Source organism: Pinus tabuliformis, chromosome Q, assembly GCF_031772625.1.
Source record: "Pinus tabuliformis cultivar Carrire ecotype Pingquan chromosome Q, CPIR1, whole genome shotgun sequence".
In the NCBI taxonomy this organism is placed as follows: domain Eukaryota; kingdom Viridiplantae; phylum Streptophyta; class Pinopsida; order Pinales; family Pinaceae; genus Pinus; species Pinus tabuliformis.
The window spans coordinates 109193336-109216329 of NC_142296.1; the positions used below are offsets into that span (position 1 = coordinate 109193336).

Sequence of the window (22994 nt, forward strand, 5' to 3'; positions counted from 1 at the left end):
GTAAATCGATCAGTCAGGAGGAGTGACGTTGTCCCTAGAAGTTGTGACGTTGGTCTGATGCAGTGACTGCACAGAGGCAACACAGAGGCAGCCAGGGGCAGTCCATTCAGTGGTTGAATCAGTCAGGATTTCCAGTGATAGTGTGAGGTAATCTCACTCATCTCTCTGTCAGTGATATTCTCTGTATTGGATAGCCAACAAGGCATCTAGAGATTGTATTTAGAAATTACTACTGCTTAATAATAAAACCCTTGGCTGTTGCACCGGTTTTCCCACACTGGGTTTTTTCGGGGACACCTATCCAAAAATAACTGTGTAGATGTGTTGTATCTCTTTCTTGTTCAATTTCTTATTTTCACATTTTATTTAAATGGTGAAGGATGCAATGTATTAGTTTCGGTGTTTACTGTAGGAAAGAGTAAATAATTTTGTTCAGTGATTAACAAATAGAAGAAACGTAATCAGTTGTTGCAGTAGAAATTTGGGCATCCAAATTTTCACAAATATTTGCTCAAAGCTATCAACACCATTAAGAAGAATGAAAATGAAGCGGTTGAAGAATTCAACAAAAGATTCAATGGCATTGTCAGGGAAATATTCAAGACTACAAACCAACTGATAAATCTTTGTTAGAGCAATGCATTTATTGTTGATACTTCTTATGAATTATGACGTTCTAAGCCCACCAATTTAGTTGCTGCTCAAGCCATAGTTGAGGAATTGGAAAAGGATAAGAAAGCATCTGGAAAATCTAAAATTCCTGGTTTTGAAAGAGGTTTAGTTATAGCTAAGGGGAAAGAAGTGAAAGAAGTAGAGCATGATCTAATTAAATAATTAACTCAAATGATCAAAGAAATGAGAATTGAGCATGCTAGAGAAATGAATGCCATGCAAGCTAGGTTGGTTCAAATGGAACGAAATCAAGCTTAGAATATGCAACCTAGAAGTAGTAATAATAATAATAATTGAGGTAATAATAATGCATGGCCAAGAAAGAATCCTCCCAATGAGCAAAGACTGCCAAATCCACTTGAATCTACCAATGTTGTTGATCAGCCTGTGCCTTTCTGCAGACCTTGTGAAGGGTTACATGATGAAAGTTCGTGTGCCATCGCTAGAAGGATCTTAGGTGAAGGAACAAGTGAACAAGTAAATAATATTAATCAGAATTCTCCAAAGGATGATTGTTGTAAGGAAATGATCTCTTCATCTTTCACCATCAATAATTTCAGTGATGAAATGGATCCTATTACACAGATATATGGTGATAAGCCATCTCAAGAGCAGATTTTAGAGATTGCTAGAAGTAAAGGGTACACTTATCAAAAGAAAGGTAAAGATCAGAATCAGAACAAGCAACAAATTGCATCTAAGACTTATCAATCAGGGCTAAAGATTGATTGGGTCTCATGGATAAACAATGCTAAAATATCTGTCCCAATCTTGGAGCTCCTAAAGATTCCATCTCAAAGAGCTGCATTTTTGAAAGCCTTAGGCATATCTCAGCAGGATAAGACTGATATGCACCATAAAGATGAAGAAATTAAGTTAAAAGATCTAAATTGCTACATGACAAATGAAGATCATCAGCCTTTCTTCTTGACCTTAGAAGTTAATGATCGCTTGCTTCACAATTGTATGCTGGATTTTGGGGCCTCAACTAATGTTATGACTAAGAAGGTCATGGACCAATTAAATTTAAGAATCTCAAGGCCTTATCATAATATTTGTTCCATGGATTCGAAGAAGATTGAAGTCCTGGGTGTAATCAAGGATTTGCAAGTAGCTTTGGCTAATTACCCATATAGAATAATCACCATGGACATTGTTGTCATAGATGTGCCTGATGTATGGGGAATGCTTTTATCAAGAAAGTTTGCAGCTGATTTGAGAGGATGTATTCAGTTGGATTTATCATATGCTATTATTCCTGCAGCAGCAGGTGGTATGGTCAGGTTATATAGGGAAGTAGAAAGAAGGTATCATGTTGAGAATCCGAGGAGGCCAAACGATGAAGAGGTTGAAGCACAAGGGCATCCTTCAAAATACAATGCAATGGTAACATAGTTTTTCGAGCCTGTCCAAGATTCCTTGTCATCTCATTTCACAAACACGAAAAGGAAAAGGATCAAATTTGATAAAGATATGCGATGCATGTAGGTTTTAACCCCGTACAAAAATTACCTGCATACGAATTCTAAAACACAGAAAATAAACAATGCGAGAGCATAACACATAAAACACATATACACAAAGATTTCCCCCTGGATCTCAAATCTGGGATTACTAGCTTGATTTTTCATTATGTTCCTTTCAATGTTACAATACATATTTATACATGCCGAAGCATCCAATACCATGGACCGAAAACCATCGCGTCCAAAACCATGTGCGAAAACCATGCACAAAACCCTAGGTAGGTCCGCCCAACCTAATATAGGGTCCAACAAAAAGAAAAAAATCCTCGGGGCGCTACCCCAGACCCTGTAGAGGGGGCCTACCCACCCCCTTTAAAACCCTTGGACAGGGGGGGCTGTCGCCCCCCTTGTGACCCCCCCGCTACGCAATCGACGCAACGAAGGGGGGGCTCCACCCCCCCTCTAATGCCCCGGTTCACTACGTGGGTTAGTCGTGGAAAGAATATAACACAACTCAACATTCTCCCACTTGTTGTTTTCTTTCCACAGGAGAGCTTAGTCATTTATCCAACCCTGCAATGCCCATTGTTTCTCTACACCAAGAGAACTTCTCAAAGCTCACAGATTTTGTCAATGCATCTGTAGTATTCTTCAAAGTGTCCACCTTTACCAGCAATACCTTTTTGTCTTCTATCATATCCCTCACAAAGTGATACTGAACATCAATGTGCTTTGTCTTTGAATGGTAAGTAGGGTTCTTTGCTAAGAAAATTGCACTTTGGCTGTCACAGTCTATCCTTATAGCTCCCTGTACCAATCCCATACTTGAACACAATCTCTGCAACCAAACTGCTTCCTTGCTTGCATGAGTGGCTGCCATGTATTCTGCCTCTGTAGTTGATAGTGCCACTACAGATTGTTTCTTACTCATCCAACTGACTGCACCTCCAAATAGGTTAAACACATACCCACTTGTAGATCTTCTCTGATCCAGATCTCCAGCCCAATTTGCATCAACAAAGCCACGAATATCCAAAACTCTGTCCAATCTTGGTCTTCCTTGGTAGCAAAAACCATAATCACTAGTGCCACGCAAATACCTGAAAACGTGCTTCACTACTGTCCAATGCTCCTTCCCTGGTTTTGACATAAACCTGTGCAATACTCCCACTGCATGTGCAATGTCTGGTCTCGTACAGACCATCGCATACATCAGGCTACCGACTGCACTTGCATATGGAACACGGGACATGTCCTCTTCCTCTTCTTGTGTCTTGGGACACTGTTTAACAGATAACTTTACACCTACAAGAATAGGAACCTTCACCGGTTTACTATCCTGCATATTAAACCTTTGGAATATTGTCTCGACATACTTCCTCTGGTTTAACCAGAGCTTCCTCTTTGCCCGATCTCTTTTAATTTCCATGCCCAAAATATAGTTTGCAGCACCAAGATCTTTCATGTCGAATTTGGAGGACAATTGGGTCTTCAAATCCTAGATAATTTCTTTGTCATTTCCAACCAACAACATATTACCCACATTCAAGACCAGATAAATAACACGTTCACCAATTAATTTAAAATACACAGTGATTTGCTTTGTTTCAGGTGAAGCCAAGTCCCCATATAAATGTATCAAATTTCTGATACCACATCCTTGGTGACTGTTTTAGTCCATGCAGAGACTTTAACTTGCATACCAGTTCTTTCTTACCCTGCATTGCAAAGCCTTCAGGTTGCTTCATGTAGATCTCCTCTTCCAAATCCCCGTGAAGAAATGTTGTCCTCACATCCATCTGTTCTACCTCAAAATCAAAAGCAGCAGTAACAGATAAAAGTAATCTAATAGAAGCTACCTTGGCAACAAGAGAAAAAATATCACCAAAATCAATTCCCGGCACCTGGAAATAACCTTTTCCTACCAACCGAGCTTTGTATTTCTCCACCTTTCCTTTTGCATTTGTCTTCTTGTTGAACACCCATTTGCTACCAATGGGTTTCCTTCCAACCGACAACTCCATCAGATCCCAAGCTTCATTTTTGTGCAAAGATGCCATTTCATCAACCATGGCCTCTTTCCAGAGTTTGCCATCCTCTGAATTTACTGCTTCCTTCACAGTCCTAGGATCATCATCAGTAACAGATAAAGCAAAATTTGAACAAAAAGCAGATGGACTATACCTTTCTGGTTGCCTTCTTTCTTGAACTGATATTCTCACACCCGGAGTTTGTGGCTCTTCATCTTCTGATTCCTCCTTTGTTGTAGAGTCTAATTATTTCTCCTTAAGCTCAAACTCTATCTTCTCAGGTTCCTTTGGTTGGACTTCATGTTTAATAACATCTTTCACCTCTTTGATCACCACATCTCGGTTGTACATAACCTTCCTTGTCACTGGGTTCCAAAGCTTATAACCCTTTAAACCATCCGTATACCCAATAAAGATGCACTTTTCAGATTTATTATCCAACTTGGTTCTTTTCTCCTTTGGAACATGTAAATATGCATCACATCCAAATACCCTCAGATGTGAAAGAGAGGGTTTCTTACCAGTCCATTTCTCTTGTGGAATCTTATCCTCCAACACTGATGAAGGTGATTTGTTGACCAGGTAACTTGCTGTCTCCACCGTTTCTGCCCAGAATTCCTGTCCTAACCCGACACCACTGAGCATGCTTCTTGCCCTTTCCATCAACGTCTTGTTCATTCTTTTTGCAACTCCATTTTGCTTAGGTGTGTTTGGAGTAGTCTTTTGCCGTGTTATACCACACTTCTTACAAAATTCTTCAAATTCCTTGCTGCAAAACTCTCCACCGTTATCTGATCTCAACACCTTTATCTTCTTCTCTGTCTGGTTTTCTACCAGAGTCTTAAATTCTTTAAACCTGTCAAAGACTTCAGATTTCTTCTTAAGGAAATATATCCATGTATTCCTTGAGAAGTCATCTATAAATGATACATAATAACAGACTTACCCAGTGATGGAACCTTCACAAGTCCAAACACATCACTGTGCACAAGCTATAATCTCTGTTTCGCCCTCTTACCACCAAAGGGGAAACTCACTCGATTCTGCTTCCCATATACACAATTTTCACAGAAATCAAAATCCAGAGAGCTATTACTCATACCTTCTACCATACCTTTACCATGAAGTATTCGAAGGCCCTTCTCCCCAATATGTCCAAGCCTTTGATGCCACAGCATGGTCTTCTCTCCAGAGACCACTAGATTTTCTGCTCCACTTTCAGGAACCACAGAACTATTGCACCCATCAACAACAGTGCTACCTTGCAGCTTGTACAAAGTTCCAATCCGAACTCCCCGCATCAATACTAGTGCTCCCTGAACCATCTTGCAGGTATCCTTCTTGAACACTGTTTTTACACTTGCATCATCCAACTTGCTTACAGAAATCAGATTTCTAGCCAATGCAGGAATTTGCAGAACACTGAAGTGTTATAACCCTTCCACCTTGCAACTTCAACTTTACTTTTCCGCGACCAACGATTCTAGCTTTCCTATCATCTCCTAAAAAGATATCATCACCATCGTATTTCTCATACTCGCAGAACCACTCTCTATGGGGAGTGAAGTGAAAGGATGCACCTTAGTCAATCAACCATGCCTCATGATCTACATGTGTACTTGAAGAAGCCAAGTACACATCCCCACCTTCATCTGAGATGGTTTTCGCCTCTGCAAAAGGAGCATCATCAGATCCATTTCCTTTGTCAGGAGCTTTAGATTTACAGTCCCTTTTGTAGTGCCCTTCCTTTCTGCATTTCCAGCAAACCACCTTTACAGGTTTTCCTGGAGATTTAGATCTCCCACTCGATGACTTATTTTTGTTTCTGCTCTGGGACCATCCTTGTACAGACAAGGCATCGCCATTTTGGCTTTCCATATTTTTCCGTTTCATCTTCTCCGTCAGCAAGGATGAGACTATTTCATCAAACTGCAAGGCGGTTGCATTGCTACCTATTGCAATAACCAGACTATCCCATGAATCTGGTAGAGAACACAACAAACTGATGCACTTATCTTCATCTGAAATTTTGATATAAATAGATAATAATTGACTTACCACAGTATTAAATGCGTTCAAATTCTCTGTCACCGAGTCTCCATCTTTCATCCTCAGATTATACAACTTTTTCCGTATGAACAGTTTATTCACCAGGGACTTAGATTGGTACAAAGTCCCTAACTCGTCCCACAAAGCCTTCGTCGTAGCTTCCCCTGATACATTTTGCAATACTGAATCTGAGACACACAATCGTATTATGCTCTTTGCCTTCCGATCCAACTTCTTCCATTCTTCATCAAATACTCCCGTTGGTTTAGTACCCAGATCTACCGCGATCCATTGATCTTTATCCACCAACAGATCCTCCATCTTGAGTTTCCATAACTCAAAACTCTGACCATTAAATTTCTCGATCTTTATATTTCCACTGCTCGCCATGTTCTTTCACCACCAGAATCAATCTCGCGGATCTCCCACTGAACAGGGTCTACCACAGGCCCGAGTGAAACCCCTCAGCAACAAAAGCGTCCCCTTGAAGCCAAAACAACTCTGATACCAAATGTAGGTTTTAATCCTGTACAGAAATTACCTTTATACGAATTCTAAAATACAAAAAATAAACAATGCGAGAGCATAACACATATACACAGAGATTTTCCCCTGGATCCCAAAACCGGGACTATCAACTTGATTTTTCATTATGTTACTTTCAATGTTACAATACATATTTATACATGCCGAAGCATCCAATACCATGGACCGAAAACCATCACGTCCAAAACCATGTGCGAAAACCATGCACAAAACCCTAAGTAGGTCCGCCCAACCTAATATAAGGTCAAAAAAAAAAATCCCCGGGGGGCTACCCGCCCCCCTCAAACCCCCCGTCTAACCCCCAGTTCACTACGTGGGCTAGTCGTGGAAAGAATATAACACAACCCAACAATGCAATTATGAGATCCTTCATCAACAAAAAAGAATCAAAATTCAACAGGGAACATCTGACAAGCAGCCTATGGATTCAATTGAGAGCAAACAGGTTCGCCGGATTGAGCCATAGGGATGACATTCGATGCCATATGGCATCCTTTGTATTGTATCTCTAATCCTATTCTCTTAGATAGGATTTCATTTCCATCATTAGTTAGTTTTCTTTTCATGCATTTATATTTTATGTCTTTATCTTTCATGTGTTAGAATAGGATTTCTATTCTAGCAGAGATGTTCTACATATTTGATGATATATACATGATGATTTTGATTTTGAGCGACAACTATTTGATGTTACTTTGTTTTCTTGGATACAGGATTCTAGATTCTCACATTCCTTTAGCGAAGCAACATGTCCCCAAGTGGAGCCAGATGTTGACCACACTTTGTCAACAATACAAGAAGCAAAGTACAAGGAAGTTGACAAAAAATTTTGAAGATCAATATCATCATTCAGCTTCTAGTCTTATCATTGTAAACCCAAGTGCTGCAAGTTTATTGTAAATGTTTCTAGTATGACCATTAAGCCATGTAATAACACCTAGGTAAGCCTGTGATTTTTGTCAAAGAGTTCCATCCTAGGGAATGTTTTAACCTCCCCGAATTGTGTGTGGCAGAGTTTTTCTCCAAGATAATACCCCAAAGCTAGAGTGGAATTTGTTGACAATGTCTTAGGTGAGTCCTAATGTTTATAGAGTCTATGTAAAAGTGTGTTTAGGAATAATTTTAGTGCATCGTTATTCATAGTCAGACACCATGGTTAAATTACTGTATTGTAAACACACTTGGTTTCATACTCATATTGTGTCGCAAAATTGGGTAGTGTTTTGAGGGTCTATGTCTAAATGTGTTTTTCCCTTCTAAGATTTGATATTGTAATAATTTGATGTAAAAAATATTTTAGTGCATGGTTACTCATAGTTAGACGCCATGGCTAAAATATTTGATGGTAGAAAATAGTTAGTCCCCTCTAGAATAAATCAGTGTTGATAATATCGGTATCGGGAAAATATCGGCGAGGGTCCGGAAAATATCTTATCGGAAATATCGGCGAAAATATCGGCAAAATATCGGCAAATATCGGCAAGCATAAAAAATGCATAATATATTCATTTTTTTCAGATTTCTAAACATATAAAGCAATAACAACATGAACTAAACACATTGGCACATAAATATGAAGAAAACACTGATATATATGATGTCAAACAGAAATGATACATCAAACTTCAAAGGCGATACCAAATCCTGCTGATCCCTGATAGTGATAAATTGATAATTGTCCAATCAAGGACTCAAACAAAAATTAAAATAACATCACATATCCTGCTGATCCCTGATAGTGATAATTGTCCAATCAAGGACTCAAACAAAACAACATCACATATATAAAAGTTTAAAAGTATTTCATCATCATGAGTTATAAACTTATATGTAGCAAAAGTTGCAAAACAAATAAAACTAGCAGCTATCTATCTGAGACCATTGGCCTCTCCCTAGCAGCTTTCTTTCTGTCTTGTTCAGCAATTGCTTCACGAGCTTTTTGTATAACCTCTGCACTAGAAACCATACAAGGCATCACATCTGCTGCATCATATGCAGAGAGTTTAGCCAGATGGTATTTCAATCGTGTAATCCCTCCTGACATCTTGGTCCCACACAAGTTGCATGATATATATGCCTGATTTGCCCCACCAACAGCCTCCCCATACTCCCAAAATGGGTCCAAGGCTTTTGGCATATTTGACATTTGTAGTGAACTGATTCAAACCTAGGGCACAAAAAAAACAAAAAATTGGCATTAAATGAGTATAACTATACAGTGCCCAGCAAACACTCAAGAAACTATTTTAATTTTTAAAGCAACATCTTCATGTTCAGAATTTAAACAACAAAAGCAAGCATAAAAAATGCATAATATATTCATTTTTTTCAGATTTTTAAACATATAAAGCAATAACAACATGAAATAAAGTTTAAACACATTGGCACATAAATATGAAGAAAACACTGATATATATGATGTCAAATAGAAATGATATATCAAAGGCGATACCAAATCGTGCTAATCCCTGATAATTGTCCATTCAAGGACTCAAATGTGGAGAACCAATACAAAATAACATCACATATAATAATAAAAGTATCTCATCATCATGAGTTACATGTAGCATAACAAATAAAACTAGCAGGTATCTATCTACTGCCCTCTCCCCCTTTTACGGGAAAACATGATGGGCTGTTTGTCAGGCCTGCCCCTAGTAGTAGAAGGCCCTGACACTGCCTCTGCACCTAATGTCAAATAATGAGTGATAGGCATGGAGCTATGCTCTCCTATATCTATAGCAGATGGTGTTGATGCTGATGCTCCCGCAGTGTCCTCCTCCAGCTCCTCCTGCTCCTCCTCTAAGTGCTGCTGCTCCTCTGACTCCGAGTCCTCCTCTTGCTGCCCCTGCTCTAATGGATCATCTGCCACTGGCTCCTCCAACCATGAAGGTGACTCCTCCAATATGGGCTCCTGAGACTCCACCCTCCACGGAGACAATACATCAATATTGTCTAAGGAAATGGCATCTGGATCCACTAGTGATTCTATTTGCCTCACTCGAAGTCGGATGTTGTAATGCACATACACCAAATCGTTGAGGCGTGCGAACTCCAACCTGTAAGAGTGTCAAAAAAAGTAATGAGTCTTGACTCTTGACTCTTGACACTTGAAGGTCATAAATTAAAAATTAAAAATTACAATAAGTGTAATTGCTCAACTGAAGGCTTGAGTTCAAAGTTATACCTGTTGCGCTTTTTGGCGTGTATTTTCTCAAATACACTCCAATTGCGCTCACACCCTAAAGAGCTACATGTTTGACTCAAGATTCGTATAGCCAAATTTTGCAAATTTGGTACCCTTGCACCATAGCTTCGCCACCAAAGATCTACAACAAAATAATGAAATAAAAAATTCAAAAACTTAAAAGTTAAAAGTTAAAAGTTAAAACATAATTAAATTCAAATTTCTAATTTCTAATGAGTGATGACTTGTCACTTACGTGGCATGAAGAGGGCCCTTTCCTTAATGGCATCATCAAAGCCAAATAGGCCAACACAATCCTGATAACTATGTATCTCGCGGCTGATTTTGCGACGAAGCTCAGAATCAGGTACCATCCTCTCAATACAGGAATGGAGCCCTTCCATCACCTCGCCATCAAAACGAAATTTGCATTTGTATGCAAATGCAGGGTTGAGGAAGAGTGCTGCTGCATGAATGGGTCGATGAAGCATCCCTGTCCACCGACTATCGATCACATCCCATAACATCATCTGCCTATTAAGGCCAGCAGAACCCTTGTCTGCATAATAGGAACGAATGGCCTCCTTGGCCCTATCCATGCCCTCATACAAATAAGGCATTGCAGGCTTCTCTCCATCCACCAATCTAAGAACCTTTACTATAGGTTCGCTAACTGCACATGCTTCTTGTACTCCACGCCAAAATGTCTCAGAGTACACCATTTTTTCAATGGCTATCCCATCAGGTCTCCTGCTGTATCTACAACCACGCCAATCATCAGACACAAACATTTGCTTCAACTCGTACTGACATCGAAGCAAAGACTGAAGAGTAATAAAGGTTGTGGCAAAACGTGTGATGGCAGGACGCCGCAACTCCTTGTTTCTAGTGAACCTCCTCATAAGGCTAAGAACAAAAGCATGGTTATAAATAAACTTGGGGATGCTCCTAGCCATATCAACTGCCTCCTTGATGAAGGAGAGTTTCCCCATATCCTCAAGCAACAAATCAAGACAATGCGCTGCACATGGAGTCCAGAACAATGTGGGATGCCTCTCCATAAGCATTCTGCCGGCAGACACATAATTAGCTGCATTGTCTGTTACGACTTGCACCACATTCTGCACACCAATCTCCTGAATGAACCCATCTAACAACTCACATATCGTTGCTGCATCTTTGATATGTTCTGATGCATCCAACGATTTAATAAACATGGTACCTTTAGGACAATGTACCAAGAAATTTAGAAGGGTCCTACCCTTCCTATCTGTCCAACCATCAGACATCACTGTGCATCCAGTGACTTCCCATGTCTGTTTCAACTCCGCCAATCTAGAGTTGATGTCCTGTTTTTCTGCTTGAAGAATTGGCCCCCGCAACTCCTGATATGTGGCACTTTTGTACCCTGGGCCCACAACAGCAATAGCATCACACATTGGTTGCCAAAATGGATTGGTTTTTGTGATGCTGAGAGGTAAGTCGCTCCAAAAAATACACCTCCCCATGACTCTATCTGCTTCTTCCTTCTCCTTTTTTTTATAAAGCGATTTTATGCCAGGTTGTGCTCGAGCTCCTGTTCGTGGAACAAAAAATGATGACCTCGCATTCACACTAGCAGTAGCGCTAGCATGTGATGGTGTGCCAGTTGTGGAGCCCCTCCCACTAGGGCCAGTAGGGCCACTACCCTGAACATCAAAATCAGGAGAAGATATCCCAAAAGATCTACCTGCACGTTCAGCTTTGTTTCTTTCTGCCTCTTCCTTCTTTCTGTCCTTTTCTTCAATTGCCTCAAGAGCTTTTCGTATAAGCTCCGGACTAGAAACTTTACAAATGCCAACATCATGTCCAGGGAGTCTAGCAAGATGGTATTTCAGTCGTGTAACCCCACCTGTCATCTTGTCCCCACACAATTTGCATGAAAGATATGCACGATTTGTCCCACCATCAGGGATCCCATACTCCCAAAATGGGTCCAAGTTTTTTGGCATATTTGTATTTTGTAGTGGGCTAACTCAAAAGGAAACCTACAGCACCAAAAAAAATTTAGAATTAGTAACTTAATAAGTTATTAAGTAATATATAACCCTTGTTTTTTAAATTTTTAATATATAAAATTTAAATTTATAAAATTCTGAAGAAAAGCTCAGATCGAACTACCCAGAAGAAATGTCAAGCATAAAATCAAAATTCTGGGCAATTCTGTGAATAAAACACTGCAGACCTGGGCCCATAGACTGAAGTTCTCAAGGGAATCGAACGGGCTATTGACACTTATCGAAAGATGGACTGCTGTTTTTTGAATTTTCTGACCAAAATAAAATAACATCTTTAAAAAATTAGCCAATGATGTGGCTAAGTTAATGTTTACAATGTACATTGTCTCACAGGTCTGAGCTCTAAAAGGTCTTCACTGAATTTGGTAATTAACAATTTAACACAGGTCCAAATTTTTCTACAAATGCTACAGGTCTATAATTCCAAATTTTTCTACAAAATTACAAATGCTACAGGTCTATAATTCCAAATTGCTACAGGTCTAATGGTTAAATGCTAGACTTATTCCAAATTCCTCGAGAGTCCGAGCTTCTCCTTAGGGTTACAACCTATTTAGAAATTCCTTCACAGTTCAAGTTTCAGTGCCTTCGAATCGAGGTGCTCCCAGTGTTGGAAGAAGAACAAAATTCTGGGCACATTCACAAGCCGTGATCACAGTAACTAGGCTGCAGGCCTGTGCAAGAAGTGTGAGGGGTTTTGGAGAGCCTAAAGGCTCTGTTTCAAAAGACCAAGAGGCTAATCCTATAGCCCTTTCAAGGCCGAGCATCTTGACTAGGATAACACAATTTTGGGTATAGTCCATAAGGTCTGAAATCACCATTGAATGATTCGAGTTGTGTGTTACCTTAGTGATCCGAACTTCAGAAGTATAAGCATAATTAAGGGTGACCGAAACTCGTCTCAGAGTATCTATACCGTGCTCCACAGTCTGAGTTTATGACTTGAGGTTCTCCACAGTTAAGGATTAAGTATATATTATATATTGAATATTCACAGTTCGACATTGTCTCATATAGTCTCGGCACAGTCTCTGGCATCTGCAATATATAATACACTGGCATTTACGGTAACACGGTTGGTCTCGGTACAGTGTTTGTAACGGTAATACGTATTGATTCTCGACAGTGGACACCTCTATAACAGAGTATATATAATATATATTGGAATCGAATACAGAAGAAGGATGGTCTATGAGCATTGAGAATAGACATGAACGCTGGGGCATACCTGTAGGCTGTAAGTTCAAACTTCCTGGTTCAAACCCTCCGCAGCCACCGTTCGTAGCGTCCGCCGTCTCCAGCTCTCACGAGTCACGAAAGTTCGAAACGAAATGGCTCATTTAGGGCCTAAACCAATTTTATAAAGCATGCCCGGCGATATTTCAGGTCGTCTCGCGCTATTTCATAAAAAATCGCCGAAATCTCGGATTTCTCGCGAGATTTTCGAAATGAGAAAATCGCGCGATATTTTCCAGCCGAAATTTCGTTTGCAGGAAAATCGCGCGATATTTACGAATATCGCCGAAATATCGGCGATATTATCAACACTGGAATAAATTAATTAATTTATTTGGCAAAATTAAATAAAAATCTTAAGCTAGAAAATTAATTAGTTTTGAGTAAAAAAAAATGAGAGTAATTAAATTCTCTTGAGTGGAAAATAATCAAAAAATTTGTGGGTCAAAAAAAAAATTGGAGGTCTTCCACCAAGGGAAAAATGGATTTTTTAAGAAAATTTGACCCCTTTGACCTTGGTGCTTAAGTCAAAGTCAAATTTTTGAGGATATTAGTCCAAAATAATAATTATTGGATAATAAAAAATGGTTTTTAAGAGAAATTCGATTTTTTGCTCAAAAATAATATATCAACAATGGAGATTAGAGGGAGATCAAGATATTTTCAACAGATGAGATTATTTTGACGAGAATCAAGCCAACTAGTCGTTATTTCCACTTGGAGGGTTTTATTTCTCTCTCATTTTCTATACAAGGAAGCTAGTAAGCTCCTCTTGTCATCTTTGAGTTTGGATAGTCTTGAAAATCATTTGTCACTGAGCAAAGATCTGTTGGATATTTTTTTGCACTTAATAAAAAGTCTTTGGAGTTCAATTCAAGGTGTATCTCATTTGCTAATCTATGGTATGTGTTGGATGTTTATTTGACATGCTTTGAGCTATAATATTGTTGATTATTTTTCAATTGCTGCACAACAGAACATCTATTGGTACACGTATCTTACCTTAGGTGTTGGGTGAGAGTAAATACTTTAGATCTAACGAAGTTTGGCAGGTATCTCCAAGCTTATAGATCTATTGTACGAATCAAGCCTCTCTTGTTCAATAATCTATCATTGGAAGTGCATTGTTATAGGTTGTTGCAGCCCTTGGGCTTCAAGTTCATAGACTATGAGGGTATCACACCCTTGTTTGGCTCCAAGTCTTAATCTAACGAATTTTCTATGCAGGAGGGTTTTGCTATCACACAAAAAATTTTAAATTCTATTTTCTCAAAATTACTTCAAGTTTATTTCTGGGGTTTTAAAGATTTAATCTGCTAATAAGAGCAATTTTTTATTTTTTTATTTTTTGAATATTGTGAAATATTTGTATATAAATCTAACCCTTGTTTATTTTTGAAGTTTTGTAAATAATTATTGGGGTTTTAGGGTTTTATTTCAATTTTTGTATATATTGGGCTCTTGGGTCTTCTTCTTTTAATTTGTGCAGGTGATAGCTCAAGGGTTTGAAGCAACAATTATTTTCTGGGCTATTCATTCAAGAGAGGAAGACTGATCTAGGCCCTTGAGGGTAAGATCTAGCCTCTCCAGCTTCTAGAAATTCAATGCTCGGCCAGAGAAGGAAGCCACTAGCTTTTGGACGCCTTTTGGAGAGGTTTTGCAGTGAGATTTTTCATTTTGCAGGGGTTTGAGTTCTCTGTGTGGTAGCCACTAGCCCTTTTAGGGCTTTTCTAGCTTGGTTATAGGCTCTATGAGCTCTTTCCTCCTCTGCCACAACCCTAGAGGGGCTCCTCTTGGTGGTCACAACCCTTTTTAGGTGGTCACGACCTCTTATTGGGGTTTCTACCCAAGCGGCAACCTTTAGAGGCTTAGTCGCAGGCCCTAGAGGCCTATTTAGGTTGGACACAACCCTTAGAGGGCATTTCCCTCTTGGCCATGTTGTCGCACAGATTGTCACGACAACGCTCAGATCAGGGGCTGTCACTCTGATCCCCGATCTCTCCGTTTAAGCCTGTCTCCCGCGGCTAAGGGGGGTAGACCCTATGGAAAATGACTGACCAACTGTGAATCAGTTGGTTTGGGAGACACGAAAGGAAACCAGCACTTAATTGATTTTATTAATTTAATGGACCAGTGCCTTATGGGTTTGATGTTTAAACGATCACTTACTAGATATTGCAGAAATGTAAACCATGTGCAGCAATCATTTATCATCAAATAACTTGAACGATGCAAGATAGCCAGTAAAACCACAATGTTCTTATAATGATTAAAGCTCAATAACGATATCCAACGATTAAAAATTTCGAAAAGATAAATGCTTGATACACAACCACACAATTACGAACATTAACCAGATATCATATTCATATAATTAATCTTCAAAACGATCATTCATGCATGCCAACTCACATAAAATGATAATCATTCATTCCACATCAAAAAATTTCAGCCTTAGCAAAGATAATAAAGCGTGATAGACCCTAGAGCCAAGACCGAAACAATTTCCATAATTTTTTTTTTTTTTTTTTAATACAGCAAAAGGCTAAAGGTAAATGAGACTTTTAAACAAAAAAATCTAAATGATGCTAAAAAAATGATCTTTTTCCCCCATTTTTATATATTTTTCATTTAAAAGAAAATAAACTAAAACTAAACGATATCTAACCTAGACTAAGAACTCAAATTAACTTCTTCTTTTTTTTTTTGTTATGAAATTTTTTTATAACTAAAACATAAAACTAAACTAAACTAAAAATAAATAAATAAAGATTAAACTACAACCAAAACCTAACAAAAAAAAACTTTTACGAAATTTTTTTATTTATTTCAAAACAAAATTTTAATTAACTAAATCTTAAAAAAAATGAATTCAAATATCTAAAAACAGAAAATCGCCGTCCTAAAATCTAAATCTTATACGTATTAAAACTAAAGCTAAAATATATCTAACCCTCCGTTTATAAAACCCTAGACTAAACTTTAATCTAAAATTTAAATCTAAAATCTAAATAATAAAAAAAAACTAAAATCTAAAACTAAGACTAAAGCTCTAAACTACAATGTGAATGAAATATAACCAAATTTCAAAAACACTCAACTCTCATTCACGCTAAGGACCCAAAAACGATACGCAGACCCATAAAGAACTTACCTGGCCCGTGAATAAAAAAAACAAACAACGGACAGCTTACGCTTGCGGGTCGAATGGAGTTTGACGGCGGAGATGAATACGTTTTGTGCAGGCAAACAGGAAACGGGTATGCAGTAATACCACCAAAGCTGATCTCCCTGGCCCGTGCGCATCACCTGAGAAAAGAAAGCGATCGAACGTGCTCCCTTTCAATGCGTTCAGCAGTTTCCTCTGTTGACGGAGATGAAAAAAAATACGCAGGTGGAATTGCAGGTGCGAAGGGCGTAGCTGCGAGTTGGAGATATGATGAAGACGCAGAGGATAACAGAGCCACGGATTGAGACGTAGGTTAGAGAAGCTTCAACGGCAGGGTTTGTATGATTTACGATATGATGAGGAGCAGATTGAGGTTAATACGCAGATTGAGAGGGAGCTGGATTTGCAGCATGCAAGTTGAGGAAGGATGCAGCGTATTTGAAGTGGAACACATAGACAATTGCGTGGTTCAGTGGCAGAGTTGTTGCATTTGAATATTTGTGGAGCATATACAGCGTTTATTTTGCAAACCGGTTTGATGACGGAAGGCAGAACAGAAGGGACAGCAGCGACGTGCATGAAGTGGGAGAACACGCTGGGGTAGATAAAGATTTGTTGGATGCTGATAGCATGAACAAGAGCAGCTGTATGATCTCAGAAGCTGATATCGATAAAATCGGTGTAAAATTTTTCCCAAATCTGAAAACCCCTGGACAGCGGGACAACAACCCTGCAAAACTCAACTTTCCACCAGAAATTTATCTCAGACCAGCAAATGGAGAACAAAAATTCGGAAAGTATATGCAAAGATTAAAAAATGAAACCCTACAAACCGGTTCAAAATTTCAAAATTTTAGCTCTACAACAGCCAGATTTGTCAGTTATGATCTACAATATTTTAGAAATTCAGATTTACTTATGAAAATACTTAAGAAATCTCTCATGCAAATCAGAAAACAAACTAAATGATTAACCCAGGATCAAAACTAGCTGGGCTCTGCAAGAAATGCTTGCGGGAGTTGGCTGGTTCAGCCGAGAACTTCCCCAAACGCCCACTGGTCTTCTTTAATAAGGGTTTCCTGCACAGCTCATTTCAACCGTCAATAAAGAGAGAAAAAACAATACTAGATCTCAACAGCAATGGAGATACCTGCCATTACTTCAGAAAACCTAATACCATTCAAACCCTAGCATGTGAACAAGATACCTGTGCTCAACAATACTCTATAATAAGCTGTTACTAATGGCTGAAAATCAAAATATGCAGAAAATAAAATAGCTCACAGCACTTCCAGAGAGTAACACCAGCAAGATTTGAACCCCAAAGTCTTTCTTTATTAGCACCAAAAAAGTTTACAAGAGAGCTTCTTCAGCACAAGACTCCAAGATCGAATGATCTCAAATGACCCCTAGCACCCTATTTAAAGGAAAAGATCCCAACAGCTAGTTCAAGTGATCCATGTCAAAATGATCTCGACCGTCGATGAGGATCAAGATATCTCTTGATCTCATCCGTCGAATTTTTAATGTATTAAAAAATTGAAATTCTGCATTTATTTACTCAAAATATTATTATTTTATTATTTTTAGGTTTTTTTACTTTTTTTTATTATTTTATTATTATTATTTTTTTATATATTTTTTATTTTTTTATTTTTATTTATTTTATATATATATTTTTTTATTTTTATTTATTTATTATTATTTTTTTTAATTTATTTTTAAATGGATCCTTGAACTTAGCTTTTGGGAAAATTACCTAGGACCTAGGACTTAGGACTTATGAGGGGATTAAAACATTTCTTAACCCTCAAGACACTTTACATCATGACCTTTACAACTTTACATCCCAAGGGGGAGACCCATTTGACATAGACCCTCATAAATCACCTAGTTCTGCGACACAACTATAATCTAGCAGATTAACACACTAGGATTCTCCTAAGATTCTAATGACAAAATCCATCCCGGCTTTGGGGTTAGGCTGAAGGAAAACTCTGCCGATCATGGATCGGTGAGTCACAAGAGGGATGATCCATTTGTTTCAAGGCTAATACTTGTGTTTCAGGTGTTTAGAAGAGCTCTAGTGCACTTTGGAATGTCAACTAGCCAACTAAGGAGGCTTGGGGCTAAGGGTTTGCTCTCTAGCCCCACTTTTCTCATTTATGTTTAATGATCAGATCTGATATCTCCTAAAAACAACATTAAAAACTCTGAATACACACCCTAAATAAGCCCTAAAAATCATTGGCATAAGTCTACATTCATTTCACAATAAATCTCAATTGATAAGAAAGACTTATTTCATGATTTCTACGGTTTTGTAGCGAATTTTGGGTAGTTGATATAAGTATTTCCGAGTCTATCTTTGAATACTTTTGAATCTGATATAAATATTGCAGCAGTGAAATTTATGAGTTTTGGTGTTAAAATTTGACTCTAAACAATCCTAATACATTTAAGAAGTCATAATAAGCTTGGTTTGGCAAAGCAACATAAGTAGTTTTGCTCTAATTGGATAAATTAACCATTGTTGTCTTGTTGGTCACACTTTGCATTTTGCATCACTGGCATAGTTGTGCATTTCAAGATTTGCATATAAGTGTGTTGTTGTAATGTTCTCAATGGAAAAATACAGTAGAGAACAGAAACAAAAAACTAGCTACAACTATAAAACCCAAGCATGCACAATCATACACAAATAAACGCTGAAATGTGGGCAAAAATTCTCAGCCATTGTATTGATATAATAAATTATGAGTACAATAATTCTGATAAGATAAACCTAGGTTTGTTACAGCGAGCAAGGCCAAACTCAGGTGTTAAAGCAATGGCTCCAAGTTTCGGAAAAGCTCCTAGAAGAAACTGCGCCCTATCTGGAGTAGATTGTTGCTGCAATTGGAAACAGACATGTATTTGACCCCTTAAAAGTGCCCAGAAATTTCTGCAATTTTTGCTGAAGTCTCTTCACATAAAACCCACAAAAACCCAGAAAAGGTTTGAGCAAATTTTACTGACCACCCGGGACCCAAAATTTAAGCTCACTCCTCCCAACTGGCTACCAAATAATTTTGTTGTTTGGGGCACCAAAACTCCTCCAAAAATTCTGCAAAATTAGGAGCAGACTCCTTGATGCTAGTCCAACAAAACCCAGAAATGTTTTGGGCTAATTCCAACCTCCCGGAATTACCCAAATTTGGTGTTACACTTTCCTCTATTGGTTCTGCGTCCCCCTCAAGCTACTGCTGCAAATATGGCCTTGTTTCCTTACCCAAATGGCTGTAGAATTCTCTGCAAATTACTCCCGATGGGTAAGAGGGAATCTCCCGCCTTGAAACTCTCCACAAAATTTGGTCCAATATCAAGGGATTTGCTCCTGAATTCTCCAATTGGATTTTCCTTTGAAGACCCCTTAACCAAGCAAATCGATTTCTACCACTACATCCTCCTGGAAGTTTATATTGACTGAATTATGGCTGGAAATGACCCACAAACTCCAACAATCTCCTCTCCAATAAGCTCTGAAATTCTCTCCTAGGGTGACACTCGAAGTTCACTGAAGGTAGAGGTGGAATTCCCGCTTGGGAATTCCTTGTGCTAAACAACACTGGTTTACTTGGCTAAACAACTCAAGGAAACTTGTGTTCAAAAGTTAGATTGTCAAAAGATAGCAAATGGAGGCCTCCTCGCCTTATTTATAGAAGCTGGTCCTCTCTCTCTTGGTGGACCCTAGTTTCTAGTAACTCACACCCTTTTTTTTCTCTCTCTTCCTTCACAAGTACAAATTATCCCCAGAGGGTTGAATTGCCTCTTTTTCGTGGTCCCCACATTCCACTAAGGCTTAAATTTGTCCTATTCTCTTAAGTCTTTATGCCTCTTGTTGCACATATTTTGTCAAAGTTTCAAGGAAGCAGAAGTACCAAATTTTTTCGACAGATTCAGATCATCTATCAACAATTCATATGTCATTGTAAACCCATTCTGCAAATTATGTAATGTAAATGATGCTAATAAGACCGTGAATGTATGTAACAACCTAGGTAAACCTATTATTTTGGTGAGAGTTTCATTCTAGGAGGTTTTTCGTCTCACTGATTCATTTGTGTTTCTAAACACAGATGGTCGACAGAGTTTTTTCCTCCAACCTTACCCCAAAGCTAGGGTGGAATTCTTTGTCAAAGTCTTAGGTGAGTCCTAGTGTTCTAGTTGAGTCTTATGTAAAAGTGATTTGAGAATAATTTAAGCTATTTGACTAAATTATTTTATTACAAAATCACTTGGTCTACTAGCTCATATTGTGTCGCAGATTGGACATGTTTTTAAGGGTTTAAGTCAAATGGGTATTCCCCCTTTGAAGGTTGAATTGTAAATCTTATGTAAAAAATATTCTAAGACATGATCCCTCATACTTGGACACCATGGTTAAAATATTAGAGGATCGAAAAAATAATTAATCCCATCACGTGTCAATAAATTAAATTTTTTGGCAAAATTAAATTAAAATCATAAACCAAAATTTTAATTAATTAGAGTCAAATTTAAATGTCTTAGGAAAATTAAAATTTCCAAGTGAAAAATTCGTTGGCCTTAAAATAATTAATTTTTGGAGGTCCTCCACCCAGGCAATATTGGATATTTCGAAAAAAATTGGACCTTTGAACTTTGGTGGTTAAGTCAAAGTCAATTTTTTGAGGAAATTATCTCAAAATAATTAATTTTGAGCTAATTAAAATGGAATTAAATGATAAATTCGAAAATTCCTCAAAAATAAAAATTTAACGGCTAAAATTAAAAGATGATGAAGTATTTTTCGATGGCCAAGATTATTTTGATAAGGATCAAGGAAACTAGCCGTTATTTTTTACTTGGAGGATCTATCTATAAATTAGACAGTCATTTGAATCTATAGCCATCTGATATTTGGCTAAGAAATTGCTGTTGAAGCATTTGTGTAAACTATTGTCCCACTGGGAACTATTTTTTCTATCATAATAAAGACTTTGGGGTGCAACTCGATGTGTCCATGTTCATTGATTTGTGGTACTTCAATCCTTGGTCTCCAAGTTCACAAACTGTGGGCAGGGATCAACTTTGCTTGGATCTTGAATATTTATGTGGTGGACTAAATCTTCGCTAAGGTATACTATGCATGGGGTTTCTGAAGCGTTTTTAGCCATTTATCAAAGAAAATAGCCACAAAATTTTTATTTCTCAAAAAATTAAATTTTCATAACCCTTGTTTATTTGTATATTTGTAAAATAATTTTGTAAATTGATTTGTAAATTATTTTTGGTAATAAGGGTTGTGGGATTTTAAGATATATTTGGGGTTTGGGTGTTTTATTTTCATTTTGTAGGTGAGATCTATTGAAATCAAGAGAAGAGCTTGAAGTAGAGCTACATCTAAGCCCTTGAGGGTAAGATCTAGTCTTTAGAATTTTTTTGCAGAGCCAACCATTGAAAAATTGCAAGAAAACTCAGATCGGGAAGAGAATTTTTTTTTGAAGCAAGGGTTTCAATTTTTAGGACTCCTGGGCACGGGTCCAGCCTCCTCTAGCCAAATGTCATCCTCCAAGGTCCCTGCGTCAGCTTTTCTGGCTTCTTGGAGGCAGGTCGTAGCCTCTAAGGGCCTTGACCCTCCTTCCTAGCCCCTGCATTGGGGTTTCTATGCCATTTTTGGCCTAGTTGTGGTCTCACGAAGTCTCAACCTCCTTTTTCCACCCTAGACGACTGCTCTTTGGGGAATCTGTGGGCTTTTCAACCCTAAAACCCTAGTTGCTCCCTCTTTCTCGGCCTCCTAGCCCCAACGTCCAACCCTTTAGGGCTTTCCTTACCTCATTTCCCTTTGTTTTCCCTCCTTGGCCATTTTTGACCCCTGATTTGCCTTTCTTTAGCCTCTAAGCCTCAACGCTATCCCTATTTGGCCTAGTGTTGGCCTTCTCTAGCCCTAGTTTGGCTCTTGTCCACCTCTGAAATTTTTAGGACTAAATACTTGGTGTTTTTGCAGGTTTTGGGGCTTCAAAAGTTTGATTTTCAGGTGGCATCCTTGTCCCAAAATTTTGGACAACTTGGGCAAGTTCATCTTCAAGGCCTTAGGGCTAAGGTTTGCTCTCTAAACCCTCATTTTGCCTTTGTTTTATTACAACAATGATATCAGTGATATAATAGCCCTAAAAACACATTTGAATTGGTCAAAATCACTCAAAATTGCAAAATTTTAATTTTCCTAAATGTTGGCCACTTGGGCATTTAAGATCTAGCGTAATTCTAAATATTTTCTTGCTGGAATTTTCTGCATAAGTCCCTGAATCAGATCTGCAATTTCCGAATCACATAGCTAAAGAGGGCTCAAAAAATTGATTTTTCAGTTTTGGTAAAATTTCCCTATTTTTGGGAATTGGTTTTAGCATCATTAGCTTGCTGATCTACTAATTTTTTTACTGCTGTTATAACATATATCAGATTTGATTTAGAACTGAATACTGCATCTTGAAGTGGCTTAAAACTCGTATTTTATTTTGGCAAGTTGTTGGGCATTTCACTGATCATTGCTAATCACTTTTGGCTTCTTATCCATTGAAT

The 22994-nt window shown here is 38.2% G+C and overlaps 2 protein-coding genes and 1 long non-coding RNA gene across 8 annotated transcripts in view; 1 reads left to right on the plus strand and 2 right to left on the minus strand.

Annotated features, from left to right (window-relative positions):
- LOC149218463 (uncharacterized) overlaps window positions 1-22994 on the plus strand; it is a 277028-nt gene that overhangs the window by 149492 nt on the left and 104542 nt on the right. The gene's annotated exons all lie outside the window — the stretch shown is intronic.
- Window positions 1-22994, minus strand: part of LOC149218465 (uncharacterized) — an 88923-nt gene that overhangs the window by 21415 nt on the left and 44514 nt on the right. The window contains exon 3 of one of the 2 annotated variants that reach the window (XR_016249177.1): window positions 8384-8930. The exons of the other annotated variant lie outside the window; for it this stretch is intronic. This is a non-coding gene — a long non-coding RNA (uncharacterized LOC149218465). Of the gene's footprint in view, window positions 1-8383; window positions 8931-22994 lie in introns of those variants that run through there. 2 annotated transcript variants of the gene reach the window in all.
- Window positions 8975-11389, minus strand: LOC149218466 (uncharacterized). Its single transcript, XM_089383643.1, has 3 exons — window positions 10207-11389; window positions 9986-10092; window positions 8975-9004 (listed from the first exon to the last, which is right to left on the minus strand). The coding sequence occupies exons 1-3, from the start codon at window positions 11387-11389 to the stop codon at window positions 8975-8977; spliced, it is 1320 nt and encodes a 439-aa protein (XP_089239769.1).

What these genes read in the sequence shown, in the direction of transcription:
- LOC149218466 (XM_089383643.1), bottom strand. Translation starts at nt 11,389, where the DNA reads ATGTGTGATGCTATTGCTGTTGTGGGCCCAGGGTACAAAAGTGCCACA. An exon ending in AAGGGCCCTCTTCATGCCAC is followed by an intron (nt 10,093 to 10,206) that starts GTAAGTGACAAG and finishes ATTTTGTTGTAG; the next exon opens with ATCTTTGGTGGCGAAGCTAT. An exon ending in GGTGTGAGCGCAATTGGAGT is followed by an intron (nt 9,005 to 9,985) that starts GTATTTGAGAAA and finishes AAATTAAAATAG; the next exon opens with TTTCTTGAGTGTTTGCTGGG.